Below are 23,952 nucleotides of genomic sequence, written 5' to 3' on the forward strand. Positions count from 1 at the left end.
ATACGGATGACCTGGGATCATGCCAACACAGCTCAGGCATGCTTGCAGGCAGGTGCACACTCAAGCCAACTTGTATCTGACCAAAGTTTAAATTCTATTTCACACCCTCTAGTGTCTGACGTACTTGTCGAAGCTATCACTTGTTCTGATGAAGAAGTCCAGTTTCTGCTTTGCATACTCTATAACATCTGAATGTAGCTCCACCCCATGGTTCACACCAAAAGGACCTAAAAGGTTTCAGAATAAAAAAGTTTTTAGCACTAGAGAAAGAACACTTGCTTGCTTTTTCTACTTCATTAATTGCAACACATCTAACTTAGCATGTATTATATATAAACTCACAAGGTTTTTTGTTTTTACAGGAGATTAAACCACGAATGCTCTACCACTGAGCCACACCACAGCCCTTTTTATTTTTTATTTTGAGACAGGGTCTTGCTAAATTACCTAAGCTAGCCTGGGACTTGCACTCCTCCTGCCTCAGCCTTCCAAGTTGCTAGGAGGACAGGTGTGGTTACCACATCCAGCAAAATCCCAAAAGGTTTTGCTGTCTTAGCACAATGGCAGGCCTAAACCCCTCAAGCCACTTTTTCGATGTATACAGCAGCCCCATTCACAACACAGATGCTCGGGTCTCTTTGCTCTCAAACAAGAATCATTTGAAAATGGGGTGGGGGAGCCAAGAGCTCAGGGTCTTCCTACTAAATTACAGAGGAAAAGTAAACATGCAAATGGGACAGATAGAGGCCTCAGCTGTGCTTGTCCAGAGGCAGCATTTAGGGCAATTCTGTTTCCCACTAAGAGGATCCCCAAAACACTCAGACATAGGCATTTTAATAATTCTCACAAAACAGGCTTTAATTATCGTTAGAATAAAACTATTATTAAAAGGCACAATGAGACATTTTTTTAAATTTATTTTTTAGTTGCACTTGGACACAATACCTTTATTTTATTTATTTATTTATATGAGGTGCTGAGGATCGAACCTAGGGCCTCGCACATACTAGGCAAGCACTCTACTGCTGAGCCACAACCCCAGCCCCACAATGAGACATTTTTTGTATCATAGGGAATGTATCCATAAGTTTTTTATTCGTTTGTATGTTTGCTTTCTGGATGTACTGGAGAGAGAACACAGGGCCTGTGCATGCTAGGCAAGCACTAAGCCACATCCTCAGCCCTTTTTATTTTATTTTTGAGACAAGAGTGTGTCTAAGATGCCCAGGCTCACCTTGAATTGTAATCCTCCTGTCTCAGGAGATTGTCAGAAATTGCAGGAGTGTGCCACCAATTCTGGCTATGTATCCATAATTTGAAATAAAACTGTGAGACTATTCACAAGCCCACATGATGAGGAAAAGCACTCCCTCCTGTAAACATGCTTCTAGATTAGTTTGGGGCAAGCAGAGAACACTTTACAAGCAGCTTACACCTCTGTACACCAAGTTCAACCCAGGCTCATTTCAACAATGCAAAGGAAGACAGAGCACGAGGGCAGGGTGTGAGCACCTTCTCTGCACATTGTTCTGGGTGGTGCTTACCTGGAGGTGGACATGGATATAGAAGTCCACCAAACTCCATGCTTCACCTTACCCATCACTAAAACTCAACATGAGCAAACCCATGGGGCATGTAGGATTTTATTACTAGACATACACACTGCACTCACAGTGTATGTGGCATTGTTTGAGTGGTACTCAAACCAGAAAATACTGATGAATGAGCAAATGTCCATGCACCTGATATCTGAACTTTGGCTCCTGGATACATCTGGACAGCCCTCTCCCCAGGCCAAGCATCTACTCTTTTCTCTTAGTATCTCTCACACATCTTTAGCTGCTGCTAAACATTCCCTCATCAAGACACTCTTCCTGAAAAGTACTATGTTTGCTAGTTACAACATCAAACCTTAAAGTGTTTCACATTTTAAGACCCTTGCCAATCACTGACTTGAATCCGCATTAGTGTAGCTTGTGTACACTTGACCCCCTTCCATCATTTTCTCATTAATCCCCCAACTTCAGTGTCAAACATTCACTAGACCTGATTTCCCAGCACTTGAGAAGCAGAGGCAGGAGGATCCCTTAAGCCCACAAGTTCCAAACCAACCTGAGCAACCTAGCAATACCACATCTCCAAAAAGAAAAAAAAAATTAGAAAATGCTAAGTAGTTACTTCTATTTAGTAGTAGATACAGGACATGGTTCCTATTCCCAAGCAGCTCACCCACCAAACAGCAGTAACAGATCCTCCACTAGCAGAGAAGCATGATATGGTGGGCAGGGTAGTGCCTCAGGACATGGTACCACACATGCTGTGGTCAGACTGCAAGACCCCTCCAAGCAGAGCAGCTCCCACATACAAGTCCCTCCTTCAGGCATGTTATCTCATGAACCACCATCCACCCCTCACTGGTAAGAAAGAAGTAAAGGAGAACTGTGGCTAAGGGGAGAGGAGCTTGCAGAACAGCACAGGGAGGCAGGTGAGACAGAATGATCCAGGGGAAGGCAGTGGGGTCAGGAGGGCCACTGCACCAAAGGAGACCCAGACCTAGTGTGCACAGGTGCTGGAAGGCCAACAAGGTCTGATCTCTGGAGTAAGGTGTGTGAGGTGGCAAAAAGGCCAAATACACCGGGGCATCTGGATGCAAACAGCCAAGATTCTGAACTGAGAGTACACCCCAGAGCTGCTTTGCCCACACCCACCACAGCAGAAGACACACGCTTTCCTGCAGACCTCAAGTGTAATTCCCAGTACCCAGGGGACCCAGAAAGGAGAAGCAACAGTATCTAGGGTGTCTAGGTTACAGCATCAAGCTGCAGGCACTCTCTTCTTGACCTCTAGGGCATCCAGAGCAGCAGGCTAGCCCAAGCTTGCTAGAGTCAGGCTTTCCAAGCATCTTTCTCCTGTCAATAGCATTTCTAATCTAATCTAACCAGTTTTAAAGTCTACTTCCCAAAAAACACCAATTTAGCCAAGGTTCCTCCAACTGTTCTGATATGAGGAGGGAGACTCTAACTGGCAAGTTTAAAAATGATAAATCATCTGGGCATTGTGCTCTCAAAGCATGACAACCACAACAGTCTCAACCAAAACAAATTGAGTAAGAAGATTAAGTTAAAAACAAAAACGTACACACTTTAAAAGTTGAAGACAACAATCTATAACCTAGAGCCAAGTGCCCAGTCTCAAATTTCACCAAATTCCAAAGTTCACAAACTTAAAAAAGAATCTAAACTTTTTATTCCATATCCACAAAAAATCAATTGTGACTTAGGGTTCTCCAGAGTGACAACAATTACAAAAAGCAGGGACTCTGACATACATGGTGATGAGTTCTCCTTGACTTGTAAGCCGTCCTTAATATTCAGAATTTCATACTCCAAATACTTAGGCCACTGTGAACATCCTTGTTTTGTTTTGAAACACAATCTGGCTGCATTGCCCAGGCTGGTCTCAAACTCCTGGGCTCACGGGACTCCACTTCCTTGGCTTCTCAAGTAGCTGCGACCACAGGAGTGTGCCCACACCCAGCACACTATGGATGTTCCTGATGTTTCTTTCATAGCCACAAACAGTCCAACAGCAAATGCCATCAGATCCAATATCAAAAAACGCCAACTGTAGCCACACCACACCGGCCTCATCCAGGGTCTCCCACTCAGCTTGCTGTAGCGAGCGACCCAGCCCAATTCCTCTTCAGAGCATCTCTCATAGCACAGAGCCACTCCTTCCATTTCCCTAGCAAACACATCCCACCTCACTCAGAGTAAGAGCACATGTCTTTCCCCCAGTGTAGCATTTTACACAGGGCAAACATTCAGTAAACCCTTGGATATCTGATCCCCCCGCTATAAATATTAGAAATGGCCTTATTCCCACATGATTGCCACAAATTGTTCAGGAAAATGAGCTAAATGGCTTCAAGTAAGATAACCTATGAAACTGCTTCCATTCCTAAAGTTTATTTAAAAGTATATAAACTTACAGGTATTACTCTTTCGGTATCAAACATAAAACAAATAGAAACTACTTAGAAAAACTTAAACTACCAAGGACCATAATGACTCTCAGTGGAAAGGAGTAAAGGGAACACAGTGGTTAAGTCAAGAAATCACAAGTTCAAGATCTACCCTCCTCTCCTGGTGGTGCATCGGCCATGACAGACTGCAGGCTGAAAGTGAGAAGAGTCAGGAGAGAGGCCCTAAGAACTTGGGACTCATGGATGCATGTCATCTGGCCACCCACCATACCGTGACGACACTTCTGGCAACTTCGGGGAGGCCAAGTCTCTCACAGGACATGCAGTTAGCAGACTGTACTTTATGCCCAAAGAGAGCAACCTCAGGCAATGATCCAGGGATCTGCACACTGTCCTTCTACACTCACCTAGAATAAGGCCCACCATGGAGCTGAGGTAGCCAGTGCCACTGCCCAGGTTCAGAAACGAGAGCCCAGGCTGCAGATCCAGGGCCTCCATCACCTCCGAGTAGATACATGGGGCGGAGAGGTGAATGTTTCCATGCTTCCATGCCAAGTCCTTGTAGGCATTTTCTTTAAACTCTTCAAGATAATAATCTGCACGATCAATAGCACGGAAAGCCTGCTCTACCAGTTCCGTCCGGATATACTGGGCTTCCTTCAGATTATCAATCAGCTCATCGTTGTCCTCTCCAGCACTCACCGCACCGCCCATGTTCAGAATTACACTCAGGCAAGACTAGAACCAAAATCAAAGAATTATTTACATTAAGAATAAGATCAAAACAATAAAAGATCTAAATATACCAAATTCAAATTCTCAACTCTGGAAATAATACAGATGAAATGTTTTGTCTAACTACCCAACCCTCCAGATTTAGATGAAAGATACCAGATTTAGAAGAAAAGCCCAGTTCAATTAGAAAGTCAAGCCAATAAAAAAAAAAAAAAAAAAAAAAAAAAAAAAAATTGGATGTTTATCTGAAATTCAAATTTAAGTGGTGTCTTAAATTTCGTCTGGTAATTCTACACCTCTACACACAAAAAGACCCACTTAAGTCAAACACATCCAATGTGTTCATTTGGGTATTTTGATGTTCAATTTTTGGACAAAATATCAACAAAACTTTCTTCCCAAGGAGAACACATTGTGGCAAACACCTATTGTAACAAGCACAAAATGAACTTCAAAGCTAGAAGCTAGGGAGCAGGTCAGCAGCTACCAGAACGCCCCATGCCCACTTCTGAAGGCACCATGCAGATCTCCAACTCTCCCAAAAGTGCATTTCTTACTTTCTCCCAAACTACTTTCAGGGAGGAAAATGTGCAGCACCTGCCTGTCACCTTTCAGCCCAACTTCTGCAACACTGAGTCCTCATCTACTGCACAGGGAAATGCTCTTTCACCTGGAGTGCTCCCACTCCTCCTGAAACAGTTCATCCTGGCCCCAGGCACCTTTTCCAAAGCCTCAGCTTTTCTTCACACAAGATGGTGACTCAGGTGCAACTTCTGGGGAAAAGACCACCCCAGGAAGACTAACTCAAACACTCTGCAGTGCTCCCTCTCAGTCCTGTGGGTCTCCAACTACAGAATGAGGGAAGCAAGGAAACACTGGGCAGACAACTGTAGAAGAGCAGTTAGCCAGAATGAATACAAACACCACCTGTGTGAATCTCCAGCCTCTTAGAGCAGGTGAACAAAATGTGTCTCTTCTATTTACCTATGTCCATGATCAATATCTGAGGGCCGAACATGAGACTTCAAACCACAATTCAAATACTACACGTCAGCCCCATTTGAAGCTGTTTCAGAGCCACAGTTCCATGACAGCCACGCTAGACAACTTACACGGGGATTATGTGCTAATATTTGGGTTTAATCCTGGATGAGCGGCTTCATTCTGAAGAAACACCACTATCTAGCCTGGCATAGTCAATTGTCACAATCAGTGACAATTCTGTTCACTGATTAACAGTGGAGTCCTGCATTTAGATTCTTAATGGCCTATTTAGAAAGCCATATACCCTACTATGTGTCAGGTCAGGAAAGCCACCTCTTTACCCCAAAGCCTGTATGTAATGCTCTGTCACTGTATCTCAACACTGCTCTTTTCTTTTTATGAGATAGCACAAACTGTACATTAGGCATGCTTCATTTTCACTAAGCATCATTTATTTTGAACTTTTCCTCACTTTGAAAGTTTATTCCATATCAAAGGGCAGCTATTTAGAAAAACAGCTACCACCTTTCTAGTGGTGCCACCTGCCAGATGTGACCTCACATAAATGAGCTGGAGAAGAGCAGTTACCTGGCTCACAATCATACAGCCAGGGCATGCAGTCAAAACAGGACCATCTGGCCTTAGCCCTGTGTTTTTTTACACCAATGCAACTGACAGAGTAGCAACACTCTTTACCCGAAATGTCTTGCTAACCCTCTGACCATCAGGGCAACCCTACCCACAGGTACAGTGGGTGTGGTACTCTTACTGGCTTTATCCTATAATCCAACACTCCTTCCTAAGGATAGATCACTGCTAACTGCAGACATGGATGTAATCAGTCATCACGCAACACACCAAAAACACCCACAACATACTTGAAGATGTCCTCACCAAACCAAATCCTACCACTGCACCAGTTAAATCCAATCTCTCAAACTAATGGAAAAGCACTTTTAGGATGCTGCCCTTATTGTACTTTACTGTTTGCTGAAATCCTTAATACAGTTCCTGCCCAGTAGTGACCAGCAAGAAGAAGATGCACTGAGCTACAGCCACAAGGGAAGGTCTGTGACTGTGGCTATATCAACACGAGTGGAGCTGTGGTTATGGAAGTGGGCATTCCTAATTACATTGGTCTTGGCAATCTTCACAAGGAGGTCCCATGGTCCAATCTGGAGGTCATTTCTTAAAGGAACTATGAAGAGGATGAGCTGGGGATAGGGACTCAAAAGCACACATCCTGAGGGCAGAATGATGGAAAACGGGCTTCTCCTCTTAAGAACCAGAATCCTGAAAAGTTCCTATTCATGGAGAAAAGCCTAACCAGTGGTCCATGTTGGAAACAGGTACTACTAAACACACAGGAAAGCTTTCTAAAAACTGGAATTTTAAGAAGAAAGAGGGGGGGGAGAGAGAGAGAGACTGGTTTATGAGAGAGAGAGAGGGAAACTGGTTTCTCAGAGAAAGAGAGAGCGAGAAAAACTGGCTTCTCAAAACACTCTCCCAGCCACATCACAGTTGAGGAACCAGTGGGGAAAACCCCACCACCTTAAAGGGATAGGCAGCCACAATTCCTGAGCCTTCATAGGCATCCAGCATCCCTCACTCTTGAATGACAGGCTACCAAGTGCATTTGCTTTACCCATTTCTTGCTGACAAGAACAAAGACAACCTCTGTAGGCACAAGAGTGGCAAGGGGCTGATATTCAGCTGACAAATTTGAAGAGAAGAACAAAGGAACCCAGCCCAGACAAGTTCTCCTTGTCACTACTTAAGACCTTTTCCTACTGCTCGGGCCAATTCTATTTTCTGAAAAGATTCAGAAAACTCGCTTCAGAACTACTTATGCAAGGACAGGTGGTGGGCCTCGAGTAAGCTGATCCCAACTAGCACAAGGCAGGGGAGGACAGGACCCACAGGACATAATGTGGGGCAGGGAAGAGGCTGGGGAGGGAACATCATGGGGAGGAAAGATGCTGGGGAGAGCCTCTGGGGAGGGAGCGCTGGAGAGGAGGCACTGAGGAGAAGATGCTGGAGAAAGGAAGACTCTGGGAGGGAAGACGCTGGGGAGGGAAGATCATGGGGAGGGGACACTAAGGAGGGAAGATTATGGGATCCTAGGGAGGGGATGCTAGGGAGGGAAGATTATGGGGAGGGGGCGCTGGGAGGGAAGATCATGTGGAGGGAAGCTTATGGGATCCTGGGGAGGGATGCTGGGGGAGGCAAGATGCTGGGGAGACAAGATGCTGGGGAGGGGGCGCTGAGAGGGAAGATGCTGGGGAGGGAAGATCACGGGATCCTGGGGAGGGGATGCTGGGGAGGGAAGATCATGGGATCCTGGGGAGGAGATGCTGGGGAGGGAGCGCTGGGANGAGCGGCAGGCGCGAACGTCCCGGAGAGGGAGGGCGCGGGGAGACCAGGAAGACGGCTGGCGCTCAGGAGATCGAGGAGAGCAGCGGGGCTGCAGGAGGCGGGACCGGGCGGCGGCGGCGGCGGCGGCGGCGGCGGCGGCGGCGGAGGCTCTACCTCCGCGCTCGGCGGCCCGCGGGTCTGGGCCGCGACGGCAGCTGCTCGGGCGCGTCCCTGGCGTCCGCGGCCCGGACGCCGCTCCGACCTCGGCCGCCGTAAACATCCGCCGCCGCCTCTGCGCCTGCGCGCGCCGCGGCCACACTGCGCCTGCGCCGCGGGTTAAAGGGGCGACGGCGAGGGCGCTTAAAGTGGCTACGCGTCCGTGGAGGGGTTTGTTTTGCAGTGTAGCTGGCTGAGCCTCACCTTGGGTCTTTGCCCTCTCGGCCTAGTGACCACGAGGGCAGACGACACTGGGAGGAGTGTCGGCGGGAGAAGGGGCCTCTGTCCCGGGGCACGAGGGAGAAGCTGTAGAGCCGGAGCCGGAGCCGGAGCCCGGCGGCAAGGGCGGTGGGGCCGAGAGGGGACCGAGGTTGGCTCCAGGACATCGCCCCTGTGCAAGTGACTCGCAGGGACCGAGGCAGAAATGAGGAAACAGGGCGTCGGGGTGCGCCACGTGTGGTGCAGAACAGGAAGGACTAGTCGCTGCAGCAGGGCAGAGCTGAGCTGAGCTGAGCTGGGCTGGGGCCGCGCTTGGCCGCTGGGGTGGCCGCCTCCACACCTGAACCAGCTTTTGTGTGGGCCTCTGCGGAGGAGCACGCTGCCTGAGCCTCGTTCAGAGCCACCTGTCCAGATTGCTTTCGATTTTGTCCTTCCAGTTCAAGTGACAAACAGGCCTGTTCCATGACCTCTCCTTCGCGCCAAACCCTTGGAGACTGTAGATTGAAGATGTAGCATCATGTGATGAAGGAGCCTAGATTCCTGAGTCAAGACGTGTAAGAGAGTCATTCAGTCTGCAATGAATTGTGATATGAATTAGGGGGGAAAAATGGTGATACAGTTTAACAAAGAAAAAGTTTATGTGGGAAGACAAAAGACCCAGAATAGTTAACACATTAATGATGGAAAAGAACAAAATTGGACAACTGCTGCTACTTGATTTCAAGACTTATTAGAAAGTTACAATAATCAAGACAGTGTACTATTGGGGGGACGGGGGAAGAAATGCCTAGATGAGTAGCACAGAATAGAAAGCCCTGAGATAGGCCCACACAAATGTTGTCAGTACTTCTTTGATAAAGGAACAAAAAATTCACTGGAGAAAGGGCAATCTTTTCAATAAAAGATGCTGGAACAGCTAAACATTAACAAACCAAAAAGGGCCAGGGGGACAATCTAGATACAGATGTCACTTTCCATATGAAACTTCTAGAAGATCATATAGGAGAGGATCTAAGTGATCTCGGGCCGAGTGATGACTCTTTAGATGTGTGAGTCCATGAGAAAAAAATTGGCAAGTTGAATGTCTTTAAAAATTCTGCTTTGTGGAAGAAACTGTTGAGAGAATAAAAGCCACAGTGTACTGAAAGAAAATATTCATCACTTATTTGATAAATGACTTTTAAAGAACTCTAAATTAAAAACAATAAGAAAACAGTATAATTTTTAAATTTGCAAAAGCTCTAAACAGATGCTTCAAAAGAGTAAATATATAGATGGATGCTCAATATCATAAGTTAGGGAATTGCAAATTTATAAAACAATGAGGTACCAACTCACATCTATTACAATGGCCAAAATCTGATACACTGACACCACCAAATGCTAAGGAGGACAAGGAGCAACAGCAGTTTCCATTGCTGGAGGTAATGCCAGATTTTCAATAAAGCCACTTAAATAGACAATATGGCAGTCTTACCATAAGGTCCAGTATTTGTGCCCACAAATAAAATGACTGTTATGCATACACAACAACCCACACGTAGATATATCTATGACAGCTTCATAACTTGGAAGTAGTTAACACAGTCTTCAAAGGGTCAATGATAAACAACTGTGGTATATCCATAAACTAGAGTATTAACCAGTGATAAAAAGAATGAACTATAGAACCTTGAAAACACATGGATAAAGTTTAAATGGTCATTGCTAAGTGAAAGAAAACAGCATGAAAAGACAACAGGCATTCTGTGGAATTCCAATGATGTGACATTCTGAATAAGTAGAATGGTCAGTGATTACCAGGAACCAGGGCAGAGAGAATGAACAGGTGGAGCATGGAAGATTTTTAGGACAGTGAAAGAATTCTGTATTACCCATGTAATAATAGATGCCTGTCATTATACACCTGTCAAAATTCACAGCAAGCTCAACACCAGGAGGCACCCCTAATATAAACTGCAGACTTTAGTTAATAGTAATGTATTGGTATTTCAGTTGTAACAATGTGTAACACCAATGCAAGATGTTAACAAGAGAAGCTATGGGCAGAAGAGAGAGAGAATCTCTACTATCTGCTTGTTTTTGTAAATCTAAAACTGTTCTCAAAAATAAAGTTTATTGTAAAATGTGATGGTACGTGCCTATGATCCCAGCAGCTCGGGAGGCTGAAACAGGAGGATTGCAAGTTCAAAAAGCCAGCCTTAGCAACTTAGTCAGGCTTTGTCTCAAAATCTTAAAAAATAAACATAAAAAAAGGACTGGAGATGAGGCTCAGTGGTTAAGTGGTCCTGGGTTCAATTCCTAGTACCAAAAATAAATAAGTAAAATAAAGTTTATTATTTTTTAAAAGCTAAAGTTTTTTTTTTCCAGACACCCAAAATACTGAGAGAATTTAGCAACAGAAAGGTACAACATGAAATGTTAAAAGAGTTTTTTTTTTTTGGCAGAAAGCCAATGGAACCTGGAGGAAATATAGATCATTCCATTGCGCAAAAGAATGAAGTATGGGTAAATATGTAAGATTGCTTTCTTAGTGCACCTCAGTCCTGAGGACTCCACTTCTTTATTCACCTCTGTGTGCTGGTGGTTTTATGATGGGCAAGTGTTACTTCTGCAGCTACAATAATGCCAAAATGTTTGTTATCCTCTGAGAGTCATAGACTGCACCTGTTCTTAAGGAGGCGCTCCCAATCCAGACAAAAAGCAGCAGCTGCCATGCTCTTGTCTGCTTAGGACCTGATGGTCAAGGGAGGCCACGTCAGGACTGACTGCAGGAAGGGAGAATAAAAAGCCCCACAAATGATGTGCCAGCAGCTTTCCCCCAAAGTCCTCCTTACTCCCTTCTGCAGGGAAGTAGTGCCACCCAAGGACAGGTGTCCCTGGGCCAGCCACTCCGTAGCCTCAGCCTCTTCCCTGCCCCACTCTTCTGACATCTCCTCTTGGTGCTTTTTGCTTGAGGTCTCAAGTGTTCTTGTCCTCTGAAATACTTGCCCACAGACATCAAACAGTGCTGTTTTGCCAGTGCCTCAGAGTATGGGGGCAGTAGAATCCTAAGGAAGGGCTTAGAACTGGGCAAGGCTGAGGCCACAGGAATGACAAGATGCAGAATTTGCCACAAGGTGTCACCACTGCCTAGTTACTGTGTTGGGAGGAGGAGACAAATGAGGTCATTTTAAAAGGAAGAAAGTAGTTCTTCCCCCATTTTAATCCTTTTGTGGCCAGAGAATGAAATTAACAGTCTTCAGACAGGCGTCAAGGCCTCTCTGCTACACATGCCACAGTTACAACAAGCAGTGCTGATGGGAAAAATACCAGTGGACTCAGCATGTTCACATGCAGAATGGTTGGGAAGGAGCTCTTAATATTTTCTCATCTTGAACCACTTTAATAGAAAGCAATACACAGACCCTGGAAAGAGCTCTGCGAGGACCAATTTTTTTTTTTTTTTTTGAATGGGGGGGATACTGGGGATTGAATTCAGGGACACTCAACAACTAAGCCACATCCTCACCTCTATTTTTTTGTATTTTATTTAGAGACAAGGTCTCACTGAGTTGCTTAGTGCCTCGCATTTTGCTGAGGCTGGCTTTGAACTTGCAGGCCTCTTGTCTCAGCCTCCCAAATTGCTCGGATTACAGGCATGTGCCACCACACCTGGCTTACAAAGACCAATTTTAAGCCACATGTCTATCTCTGATGACCCTGTTGGTACACAGTCCTTACAAAGAAGTAGTATCAGGCTGGGTCATAGTTCAGTGGTAGAGTGCGTGCCTAGAGTGTGTGAGGCCTTGGGTTCCATCCCCAACACTGCAAAAAAAAGAAAGAAAAGAAAGCAATGGTGTCAGACCAGGCTCAAGGCTGTCCACAGGACTCTGTAGTGGAGATGCCTTGAGGAGTGGTGTGTCTTGAGAGGTAGGAACCAGGGCCTCAGTGGCACGGCTGCCCCAGACAGGAACCTGGGGTCCCTCCCCCTCCCCCTGTACCAGCCCTTCTTCCACTGTCCACTCTGCACTGTCTCTTGTGAATTCTAAGAGGGAAGTTCAAGAGGAGGTAACCTTGGAGATGTAGAGCCATGCCAGAAACCACTGCCTACAGCTGGAGGTGGACCTGACCTCAGTGGGAGAGGACAGCCACAACAGACAAATCCACTCCCTGGGCTCCAGGCAGGTGGCACCAGACTTGTGTGTGCAGGGAGGCTGAGGGTGGCAGCTGTGGTCAGAGTGGACCTCAGATGAGAGCTGCTGATTAGCTGATGAGAGGTACAGAAAAGAGGAAACAGATCTGAGGGCATCCTCTGAGGGTCAGAGGTGGTGAGTGACCTGGGCCACTGGTCTTATGTGATTGGGAGAGGCACCCAGCTGCCAGCTCCAAGTTGACTCCTCCCAGGCAGCCCAGGGCCAGGAGCTGAGTGGAGAGACACATTATGGAGGCCCACTCCTTGTCCTGTCCACCCAGACATCCCCAGACTCAAGGCTGGCCCTGGACCACCCCTCCCCCTCCCTCGTCCATTCACTCTACACCATGTGTGTCCACTGCCAGGGCAGATCCGGCTCTGGATGCTGGGGCCCAGGATTAGTGTGATGAGACTCTGGTCTCAGGAATCTTGGGCTAACAAAAAGCCAGAAGCAAGTCAACAAAACCACCTGCTGCCCACTCTCCAGTATTTCACATCTCACAGAATGTCAGGTAGCAACCAAGCCCCACTCACCCCTCACTCCTCCACTCTGCCCTGGTCCCTGGTCAGCCCCACAGGTTCTGCAGCCTCCTCCTTCACATCAGCTTCCTTGCCCCTGCCTTGACACCAGGAGGGCTGGCCCTTGCTTCCCTCAGGTCCAGAGAATTCCCTGACAACCCTCGTGCCCATTTCCCCTCCCTGTTCTCTGGTAGCTCTTCTCACCAAATACAACATTCTCCAGATGAGCCAGAGAATCTGCCTCCACTTCAAGGCATCTTCCATGTCTCCAGCCAGCTCCACTTGCCCTGAGGAATATTCAGGGCAACCCAGCAGGCAGTGACATCAATTGCTCTTTCCTCCAGGCACCCGAATGGTGCCCAGATACTTACCGGTTCTCCTCAGGCAGGGGCAAGCCAGGCATGAGCTCTGGAGCTCTCCACTGCACCTGGGCTCTCCCCCTGGCATGGGGACTATGGCAGCTCCTTCTTCTCTGGCCCATCAGACATCCCCCCCATTAATGCCCATGGGGATGCAACTGGCCTAGAACTCTTCCTCCTGCAGAGACAGGCCCTGGGGGCATCATCATGCAGCACCTGGGGCCAGCAGGCAAATCCTGGTTGCATAGCCAACACTCTGTGTGACCTGGAGCAGCTTATTGGGTCTCTGGGCCTCCGTTTTCCTATCTGTATAATGGGAACAGTCATACTGCCTGCATCGTGTGTGGCTGAGGGGTAGAAGGAGGCTGTACATTTTTAAAAGGCTCAGAATCAGTCTGGCCTTGTTTCTATCCTGTACCTGATCAAAGTGGAGCAGGTTAGGGCTTCTGTGTGTGGCAGGGGAGCTGCAGCAGCTATTACTGAGTCCCTCTAGGTTTGAGTCTCAGATTATCATCCTATGGTCAAGGGTCCCCAGCAGTGGTCCTGGGGATCATGGGTGGAACTGGTGAGCACCCTTAGTCTTCACAGCTCTGCAGGCAAGTCTCAGATGGGCTCCATGTGTTTTTAGTACTAGGCACCACCAGATTTGTCTTCTGCTATTTTGACAACCTCTACAGAGAGAGCTATGACAGAATTAAAGACAAGGAAAATACTTTGACAGGTTGTGAAAGAAACAGATAAAAGTATGCCTAATTTAGCAGAGAGTTCCCCTGAAGCAGAGATGAGGGGACAAGACACATCAATTACAGGACATGCCCCCAGCAACCTACTTCCTCCAACTAGCCCCTCCTGCTAATAATTCATTCAACTATAAACTTATCAGTTGACTAATAATCCACTAATGAGATTGGAGTCCTCATGATCCAACCACCTCCCTAAGCACCCCCTCAATCTGAACACTGCTGTACTGGGATACCAAGCTTTCAGCACATGAGCCTTTGGGGGACATTCTAAATACCATAACATCTCTTCTCTTACCTGATTTCTGCACCATACAGCCATCCCTGAGTGTTCCTCAGGGCCTGCCCCAACCCTCAGTCTGACCTTCTTTAACCCTCCCTGGGGCTGATACCTGCTGTGCCGAGAACTCCACGCCATCCCCAAGCCTACCTTTCCCAACTCTGTGCCCCAGTGACCACAAGAGCCACTGGGTATTCTCAGCATGGCCCCCCCTGGGCCAAGCAAGGCACCAACTCCCATCAGCTCCCAGTCCTCACCCAGCTGAAGGCCATATGGCCACACAAGAGCTGCCAAGAAGGAGAGCACCTTTATCTGAAAGATGTTAAGGATTTGGGACCCCAAACCTAGACTCCAGTACCTCCCTAATCCTGGAGTTGGGAGAGCAGAGTTTAGAAAACCTAAAGTTCATATAGGGTCAAAGTGGCCTCCTTGAGTTTCTTTAAGGATCAAGGGTCCTATACTCAGTGTTCCTTGTACACTGCATTCCCTGTCCAGGAATTTCCTCTATTCCACATCAATAGCCACATCCAAAACACCATTTCCCTCAGAGATCTTCAGAGACCCCCCTCGGGGAAGGCTGCAGGAAACCCTGCATGCCTACTGCAGTCTATGGCACCCACCTGCTGAGGGGATCCCATCATGACCAGCTTTGGGCCTGGCCAGCTACTGTGGGCAGACCTATATTCTTCCCAACAGGAGCCCTTGCTAGGGTCAGGCCAGGACCCAGTTTGTAACCCATCCATGACTGGTCAGTCCCCTCTTATGAACAGAGATATCCGCTGGGATGTGGCCCCTGCACTCTGTCCCCACTTCCAAAGCTCTCCATGGCCACTACCCATGCACCCACCTGAGGCAGTGATGCCAACCTCCAGGACCTCTTTCCCACCCATGTTGTGCACGGTCTCCAGGAATTCCACAGAGATCAGGGGCAGATGAGCCTGTTGTCAGACGCTGAGCTCACTGATGATGAGCTGGCCAACTGTTCTCACATGCATCAGAGGGTCTCAACCTTGCTGCTCTTTGGAATTGTCTGGAAGGCTTTACAACACGTTTTACATCTGTGCTGAGTGTCATTTGGAAGAGGCTCTGGTCTGAGGGGCATTTCCCCTGACCCGCAGTGTTGAAGAGCAAGGACCAAGGCAAGGCCTGCAGACCTTCAAAAGTGAAAGGAGTGGAGACCACATGCTGGGTGGGGAGGGGACCGCCAGCCCCACTGGCTCTGCTCCTCACCTCCACCAGGTACAACAAGGGGTCCCGAGTACCCCCACCACTCCCTACCCTAGCAAGGGGCAGCATGGCCCCCACCTCTGGCCAACTCTGATTGGCTTTAGAATGACCACCTTAGACTGAAGCAGGACACTTCTGAATTGGCCTTGCCCACTCCTGGCCCATACCCAACATCTGCTGCACTGCCACGAAGTGATAGAACCCCAGCCACTGTCCCTGCCCCCAGAGGGACAGCAGCAAAGGGATACCCAGGAGGTCTTCCTTATGGCCGTGCAGGTTCTACATGTCCCATTAGTGTACTGGCACCTACTCTGGACCCTCTGGACACAGCAGTTGCCCTCCAGGTGTCTTGGTTCCTGTACAAATAAATGCAGCAAGAAAGCAGCCTGGATTTTCTGAGAATTGTCAGTGAAGGAGGGTCCTTTGCGTAGAAGAGCTCTGGGCCTGCGTCCAGGGCCAGATTCCCAGGAAATCAAAAGCACATTGACAGTCTGACATTTCAATCCAGGCTGAAAGTGACTAGAAGCCTCAAATCTAAATCTCATCAGGGGAGGCCAGAGCTCTCCACCTGACACAGTGTAACAATGAAGAGCTTCCACTACAAGGCCAAAAAGCCAAAGCACGTTAGCTTAAGGGGAAAAGTGTGAAGGAATCCGTTGCCTCATATAGCTGGCAAGGTGGCTCTCTTCAGTTATGGCTAGACGCAGGCACTCTGAGGAATTCATCAGAGAGCGTCTCTTCCTCTCCCACCTCATCTCCCAGCTCTGCCTTCTGCCAGAACATCTGAATTCACTCCTGCTTGTGGCTGCAAGGAAGGAATGGCAACACCAATTCCATAACCTCAGTCTAAAACCCCACAGGGACATGTTTCCCCCACACACACCCTAAGAGGAAACCCCTGGGAAGAACTCAGATTTGTATTTGCATGGTCACATAAGGAGGGACAAGGCACAGTGACTGAGACCTTCTGTGACCACACCTGGGAAAAGGCAGCTCTAGCAGACATTGGCTGAGCTGGTGGGGGCGGGGCCCAGGCTGCTTTGTCCAGGAGACCAGAGATGGAAGCACCCACCCATCCTGACCACCCACAGCACCCCAGGAGGTAAAGCCAGGGCACCCCACAGACCATGGCACCACGCACAGTCAGACTTTTATTAGGAAATCACCCTCCAGGCGCACCATGGAGTACTGTGGGTCTAACATGTTTCCTGAGGAAGGAGGGTCACAGTACCAGAGCAGTCAGGGGCCCGGCAGCTGGCCCGAGAGTCCCAGCCACCATGGGGCCTGACCGCAACCAGTACTCCTCCACAGCAACATGACTCAGCCGTAAGAACCGCCACAAACGCAACACGAGACATACGCCAGGGCACACACGTCTGCGCTACTTAAATAATGATAAATACAGAATCCCACTTGCCGCCGTCGTGCCTGAACGAAGGGACCCAAAAGGAAAACGGAAACCAAAGCATGTCTCTCTCCACTGGGCCAAAAGGAGGAAAAATCCCCAAACTATCAAAATTCCTCAGTTACAAAATACTTCTTAAAAATTCCATATTAAAAGAATAAATAACAAAATATATAAAAAATAACTTGGTTGCATCAAAATTATGACTAGGAGTTGTATCCTGGTTTTCGTGGCCTATCTTATAGTCAAGTAGCCACTTTTGCTTTGATTTCGCTTATTCCACTCTTCGGGTGCCTTAGTGCAGGGTCTAGTTGAAAATATTACAAAATTAATAAATAAAATGTTAAATAAATAGCAAACATTAACATAAGAAGATGTGAATATAAATACTTACATCTGGACAAAATTAAATAATTTACAGAATAAGCTAACTACCTCCAACGTCTTCCAGGAGCTGCAGCTTCTCTACTTTAAATACTAATTCAGAATTGCCGTCACAAGGGACTTGGCTCTATTTACACAGTCGGAACATTGTGTTCTTAACACATTAAATTAAAATTCACCTTTTTTCACATCTTGAATGGATCTAAAAAGAAGTGAGACCTTGGTGGTCTCCCACTAGGAATTCACCCCTGACCTCACAGACACTGTCCCCACCTTGGCCACCTCACATAGAGATCAAGGCCAGCCAGCCATGACCAGATGATGTGGCAGTGATAAGCCAGGGGCCTGGGTGGAGGTGCAGAAGCCGGGGACTGCTTTCCAGGGGCCTCCCAGCTTGAACCCCATGAGCTGACTGGGCTGCTATGCTGTCTACTGTCTGGATTTTCATCTGGAAGGCCTACTCCTAACTTTACCTCTGGCACAGAGTTCTGCTCCACCCTTAACACAAAGCTGAACTAAATGAAAACAGAAAACACACTTGCCACAAGGGCCCTCACTGAGAACAGACACACAGCTCCAGCCATGTCCTCTGGGCTGAGACACTGGCCCACGGAGCCCACACTACCCTCCCAGTCTCTACAGACAAAGAATACTGTGGTTGCAAACTCCAAAACTTCCCTGAGAACCTTGTCCATGAGCTTCCACTGGAGTCTTTGAGCTGCTCTTCAGATTTCTTTCAGAAAACAAAAATAAATCACTTTGTAACTCTCCAGCTTCCCCAGGCACTTGCATGGGGAGGCCTCGGCCCCAGAGACAGGATTTCCAGGCACCCCTTTGGATGAACCCGCCCAAGGCTGCACCCAGGCTGCCAACGAGAAGTCACTGCGAGTTGGGGACCCCACTGCGAGGGGCAGGGTAAGGGAGGTAAACACAGGAGCCAGGGCGGGGTGCTCCTCCAAGCATCACGGCCTAGACCTGGATGCCCCTCACGGCCTGCTTGATGCTCTCCAGGAGGCCCTTGTTCTCAGGATTCTGGTAGCAGTCCTGATTGGAGTACATGTCGGTGAGGGTGCTCACATAGGCGTCAAAATTCTGTTCACATATTGGCTCCTAGAGAACAGAACTAGGTTAGCAAGTCCATCTACACAGTGGGCCCCATGTAGCAGCAACCAGTCCCAAATGACCAGAGGCAACGCTGGTGGCTACCCCATCCTAGAAAGCCCACCAGGGTTTCTGTTTGCAGCGACCCCAGTGACAAGACCCTCTGCCACAGACCCTCCTGCCCCAGATTCACAGGCTGCTCAGGAAAGTAAGAACTCTGCAGCTGACAACTGGTCCCGGTGGGCCACAAGAGCAGGGCCCAGAAGCAGAGGGGTGAGGGGCCAGCCGCCCTCCCCTGAAGGCCCAGGCAGTGAAGCAGAGTTGCATACCAGGTGGGGAAGGCGGATGTTGGCGAGACTTTGGATGAGAGCCTGGCTCAGGCCGGACAGCTCCAGAAACAGGGCTTCATTCTGCTCCTCGATGAGCTTGTTCTCCTCCTCAATGCTCTTCAAGTTCTTCTCCATGGAGGAGATCTGAGGACGAGCCCAGGGGTGGGGGAGAAGTAGGCACCTGCTTCCCCATGGGGCCCCACTTCTAGGGAATCGCTGGCCCCTGCCCCTGGGCACAAGAGGCAGAGCCCTCCGTAAACAGCCTGTGCTCAGGGAGGTCAGGCATTGATGTGGGGCTGTGTGTGGCCAGGAGCTGTGTGTGGCCATGGCTCTGTGCTAAGGATGGGCAAGGGCACAGGACACAAGCACCCTGTGCTCATCTCAGCCACCCCAGCCATGTGTCTCACTTCACCAAGCTCCCAGTCCTGTCTCTAAGTTGTGAATGCCTGCACCCACCCCATGGGTATCAGGACGCCTCTGGGTATTCCCCTCACCAAAAGACCAACCAACTGCCTCCACAGGTCTCCCAAGCAAGTCTTCTGCAGGTCAAGCACAGGGTGGCCCCTTCCTTGCTTGCTATACCTCAGCCATGAGCCTGCACAGGGCCCCCAGGTCTCTGATATCAAGGGACAGCCCAAGCCTGTCTGGATATCTCCATGGAGCCCCAGAGCAGAGGCTTAGCTCACGTGAGGATCATCTTAAGCAGGGATAGGAAGGTCCCTGTGGGAGACTGCAGGTGGGACCCAGCGAGTCCTATCACCTGGTGACAAGTGTGGCTTTAAAGGACTCGGGAAGGGGGAAGGTGCCTTTCCTTTGCATTCTACCGTGAGTACAATCCACCAAATTCCTTCAAAGGGACGGCAAACACCTTCCAAAATAAGGCTAGTAAAATGTAACAACTTGTCTTTGAAACAAACAGGTTTGTTTTGTTTTTACATGGGGTCTCACTGTGTTGCCCAAGCTGGTCTCAAACTGGTAGACTCATGAGATCCTCCCACCTCAGCCTCGTGAGTAGCTGGGACGACAGGCAGGAACTACTATAGGTCTGGCTCTAAAAGGCAGGTTTTGCCCTCTAGAAAGAAGTATGGAGAGTCCTAGAAATACTGTGGATGGAACTACCACAAGACCCAGCTATCCCACTCCTTGGTGTTTTCCCAAAAGATCTAAAATTTGCATACTACAGCAATACAGCCACATCAATGTTTGTAATAGCACAATTCACAATAGCTAAATCATAGAATCAAGCCAGATGCATATCGACAGATGGATGGATTAAGGAATTGTGGAATATGTATACGGTGGAGTTCTACTTGCCATTAAAAAAAGGATGTGATCATAGCATTCTCCAGTAAAGGGATGGAAATGGAGAATAGCATGCTAAGTGAAATTAGCCCAACTCAGAAACTCAAAGGTGGAACATTTTCTCTCATATGTGGAAGCTAGAGCAAAATAAAGGGGAGGAAAGGATAGGATAACATAAAGAAGCAATCAATTACAAATTAACAGACAAGCAAAAGGAAATCTAGTAGAGGAAGGAGAATGGGAGAGAGGAGGGGGGCAGCAGGGAAAAAGAGGCAGAAATCAACTTTCATGAATGTTTGAGTTTCTCAAAATGAACCCAACTACTAAGTATAACTCTAAAAAGAAAAGAAAAGATGGGCTTGACAAATAATGAGAAATAAGAGTTACTGCCCCAAGGACACTGCCACTAGGGGACAGGAAAGGCCCAGCCAGGGGCCCTGTCACCCCATTGTCACTGCCTATGAGCTGGAGGGCTCAGCATTGACAGGGGCAGGACACAGTGAAAATCCTTTCTGAGCTCCATGGCTGATGCTGTTTTCATTCGGGCTGCAGAGCCAGCAGAGAAATGAGCTGAGCAACAAGACGCCTGGGGCTGGGCCATGTCAGACAGGGGCTGCCTGTAAGAAGGGGCCTTGCCATCTTCCCATCTTCTCATTATTCCTTCTGCCTTGAAGGAGTTCCTCCTACATTCCCTGTAGGGGAATGGTCACCTTCTTGTCCCTTTGTACCCCCAGCTACTATGGGACACTCCTCCCATGCCACCAGCTCTGCTGTGACCCAATCAGCAGCCCAAGGGTGAGGTATGTTCTTGTTTTCAAAATAAGGCCTTCAGTGCTTTCTTCCAAGTACAAGTGCTCACTAGGGGAAACCCTGTAAGCGATGCATGACTCAGCCAATAGCACTCAGCAACCGCTGGGCTCAGAGGCATGTGTGCTCTGCTCAGGCAAAGCCCTCCTCAGAGCAGTGAATCCTTGAACAACAACCCAACAGAGCAGGACCCACTCTGAACCCCATCCCACTGAGAAAGAAACAGGAACAAAAAGGTGGAGGTGTAGAGGCCAGTCTATCAATGGGTGGCTGTGCTAGGGAGTCTGGCTTCAGTTCAGGCCAAGCACCATGCTCAAGGGCTGCCAGTACTAAGGAGACCAGAAACTCCAACAGGGCAAATATTCCTCATAATGTACTAATGCTGAAGGACCACTCACACCCTGAGACTGATCCGGTAGGATGACTAGCACCAATGGGACCCAAGGCCCCAGGAGTGAAACAGTACCAGCACTGCCAGGTAGTGGGTGGGCAGCCAGCCAGCCCACGCTAAGTATCCCTGCATGCCAGGCACTGGGCGCTCAACCAGCTCAGCTCAGACAGCATTGATGGACACTATGTCATCTCCAGGATGAACTGTGGAAGGGCAGAGACAGGCAGGAGCAACAGCACCCACCTGGGACTGTAGCTGTACCATGGCAGCTTCCATCTCCGAGTTGGACTCGTTCAGGTCTCGGATCTCCTGGTTCAGCTGCTTGATCTCCTCGTCATTCTCCAGCACTATCCCAAAAAGAAACCTCAAATGTAGCCTGACCTCAGGCCCAGACGACAAGTAGGGTGCAAGGGGCCTGCTTTCTTGGTGGAGCGGAGGTCCCCTCTTGGCCCTTAAGCTCATCTCTCTTGGGTTGGGATCCCACATTTCCCTCTTGGAAACCTGTCTTGGCAATGAGATGACAGTTGTTTTGCCTACTGGCCTGGGCCCTGGTGGGAAGGCCTGGGTCTATTTGCAGGTTCTAACCACTGAGACAAAAGGGGAGGTGTATTCAGAAATGAGTCTCTTTCCACATCCACAACCCCATGGACATAGCTTCTGGTGCTGAAGAGGGCTCTCTGATGCCAGTGATCACCAAAGCCCCAGGTCAGAGCAGGCATGACCACTCAAATGAAGGCCAAGGGAATCCAGACATGGGCATTGAGAACTTGAGAAGCATTGGCAGGCGTGGCAGCTCAGGACAGGGCTGTGTCTACCATGACTCATTCCTGGAGAGGTTGGCCTCCCTACTCCCTCCCCAGGGATAGCTCCAAAGGGCATCCTTACCATCACTGGTCTTGAATTTGGGGCTGAGAACCTCGTCCCCTGAGAGTTTTCCCTTCTTTCCAGCAAAGGTTGCTCTGGGACAGCCAGACAAACTAGAAGCAGATGTCATTCATTACTGACCATCCCAGGGTCACACACCAAGAAATAGACCAGCCCCGGGACACAATTCTTGAGTCAATCCAGAGTCATACACTGTGAATGGTCTAAGACAAGCTCCATCTCACTCAGATGACCCTGAGGTCCTCTCTTTGGCAGAACTGCCCCGCATCAGCTTCCTGCCCTCCTGGGGAGTAAGAGGTAACAGTCCAGGCAAGGCGGGGTCAGGATGTACCTTCTCTGAGTACAGCCTATCTGGCACAGTAACAGCTGACCTCATGAGTAGTGTGACTCGGGGCATAACTGCTCCCAGGCACTGCTTCCTCTGGGGCCTGAGGGCCTCAAGACCTACTTGCTGGCACCTTTCAGGTCTGACTTCCCAGAGGAACCCTTGCAGCTGACTCTACCCAAAAGAGCCTCCAAGGTGTGGTTCCATGACACTGATGACTTCTTGGACAGAGATGTTCACACAGAGATACATAAGAATGGTGGGTCATCAGGCCTGATTTCAGGTTCACGCAGTGACCCATCTACAACAGGGACGTAGGCTGTTTGTGTTGGAAAACAGATCCTTTACTTATGCCTGCAAATGCCCAGTGAGCAGTGAAAAGCAGGATGGAGCTTGGCAGCTGTCTTAATTTTTCATCTATCTCCTTTATTACCTTAAACTTTGGTCTGGATTCCTGCTCAGTTCTATACCTAGCATGTTAATCTGAGTGCTCGTCGAAAAACTGGTAACTTAAGGTTGATTAGCCCTAATTTATTTAACCCATTACTCTCATCCCCCTTCAAGACTGAGGACCCCAAGATAAGAATAACTAAGGTATCTAAAATAGATTGTCAATGACCAGCTTTTTTTTTTTTTTTTTTTGGTACAAAGGATTGAACTCAGGGGCACTTTAACCACTGAGCCACATCCCCAGGCCTTTGCCCTTTTTATACTTTATTTAGAGATGGGGTCTCACTAAGTTGCTTAGGGCCTCACTAGGTTGCTAAGGCTGGCTTTGAACTTGTGATCCTCCTGCCTCAGCCTCCAGAGCCCCTGAGATTACAGGCCTGTGCCATGTTGTTTGGCTCAATGACCAGCTTTTTTTTTTTTTTTTTTAACATTCTGCTTTTTACCAAGCAGAAGTTTGCAGTCAGATTGCCCTATGACGCGACTGCCCCCCCTAAGCAGGGTCAGTCATCTCACAATAGGAGTCAAATTGCCCCTCAAGAATGAGGCTTCCCCAGAGCTGAAGCTGTCCAGAACCAGATCACAGCTTGATGGAGACTGCTTAATCATTCACATCTTTAACTCCTGGCCCAGTTCTTCCTGTTCACCCTGAAGTTCATGTCAGTGTCCCTGAAGGCAGGTCTCATTCTTTGCAACATGACTACACTGACTCGACTCGTTTCCTACTTCTCACCATGACTTTTGTTTGTTTTCTTCCAGATGAGTAGCTAGACCTACTCTGTT

General features: G+C 48.5%; 2 protein-coding genes across 7 annotated transcripts in view; both read right to left on the minus strand.

Moving 5' to 3' along the window:
- The window catches only part of Pcmtd2 (protein-L-isoaspartate (D-aspartate) O-methyltransferase domain containing 2), a 28,325-nt gene extending 19,967 nt beyond the window's left edge, over nt 1-8,358 (minus strand). The window contains exons 1-3 of one of the 4 annotated variants that reach the window (XM_048810565.1): nt 6,838-8,023; nt 4,393-4,723; nt 125-227 (exon numbers count right to left, since the gene is read on the minus strand). In XM_048810565.1, coding sequence (XP_048666522.1) covers nt 125-227; nt 4,393-4,699 — 410 coding nt within the window. In that variant the 5' untranslated portion in view covers nt 4,700-4,723; nt 6,838-8,023. Of the gene's footprint in view, nt 1-124; nt 228-4,392; nt 4,724-5,390; nt 5,409-6,837; nt 8,024-8,233 lie in introns of those variants that run through there. The other 3 variants (XM_015477894.2, XM_015477902.2, XM_015477913.2) reach the window with 3 other exon arrangements.
- An 8,573-nt stretch (nt 8,359-16,931) lies between these two features.
- Nucleotides 16,932-23,952, minus strand: part of Myt1 (myelin transcription factor 1) — a 28,261-nt gene continuing 21,240 nt past the window's right edge. For all 3 annotated transcript variants that reach the window (XM_015484644.2, XM_048810566.1, XM_048810567.1), the window contains 4 exons: nt 22,398-22,489; nt 21,756-21,859; nt 19,013-19,156; nt 16,932-18,692 (listed from right to left, as the gene is read on the minus strand). In XM_015484644.2, coding sequence (XP_015340130.2) covers nt 18,552-18,692; nt 19,013-19,156; nt 21,756-21,859; nt 22,398-22,489 — 481 coding nt within the window. In that variant the 3' untranslated portion in view covers nt 16,932-18,551. The remainder of the gene's footprint in view (nt 18,693-19,012; nt 19,157-21,755; nt 21,860-22,397; nt 22,490-23,952) is intronic.

The sequence above is a fragment of the Marmota marmota genome, unplaced genomic scaffold (assembly GCF_001458135.2).
Source record: "Marmota marmota marmota unplaced genomic scaffold, marMar, whole genome shotgun sequence".
Classification (NCBI taxonomy): Eukaryota; Metazoa; Chordata; class Mammalia; order Rodentia; family Sciuridae; genus Marmota; species Marmota marmota.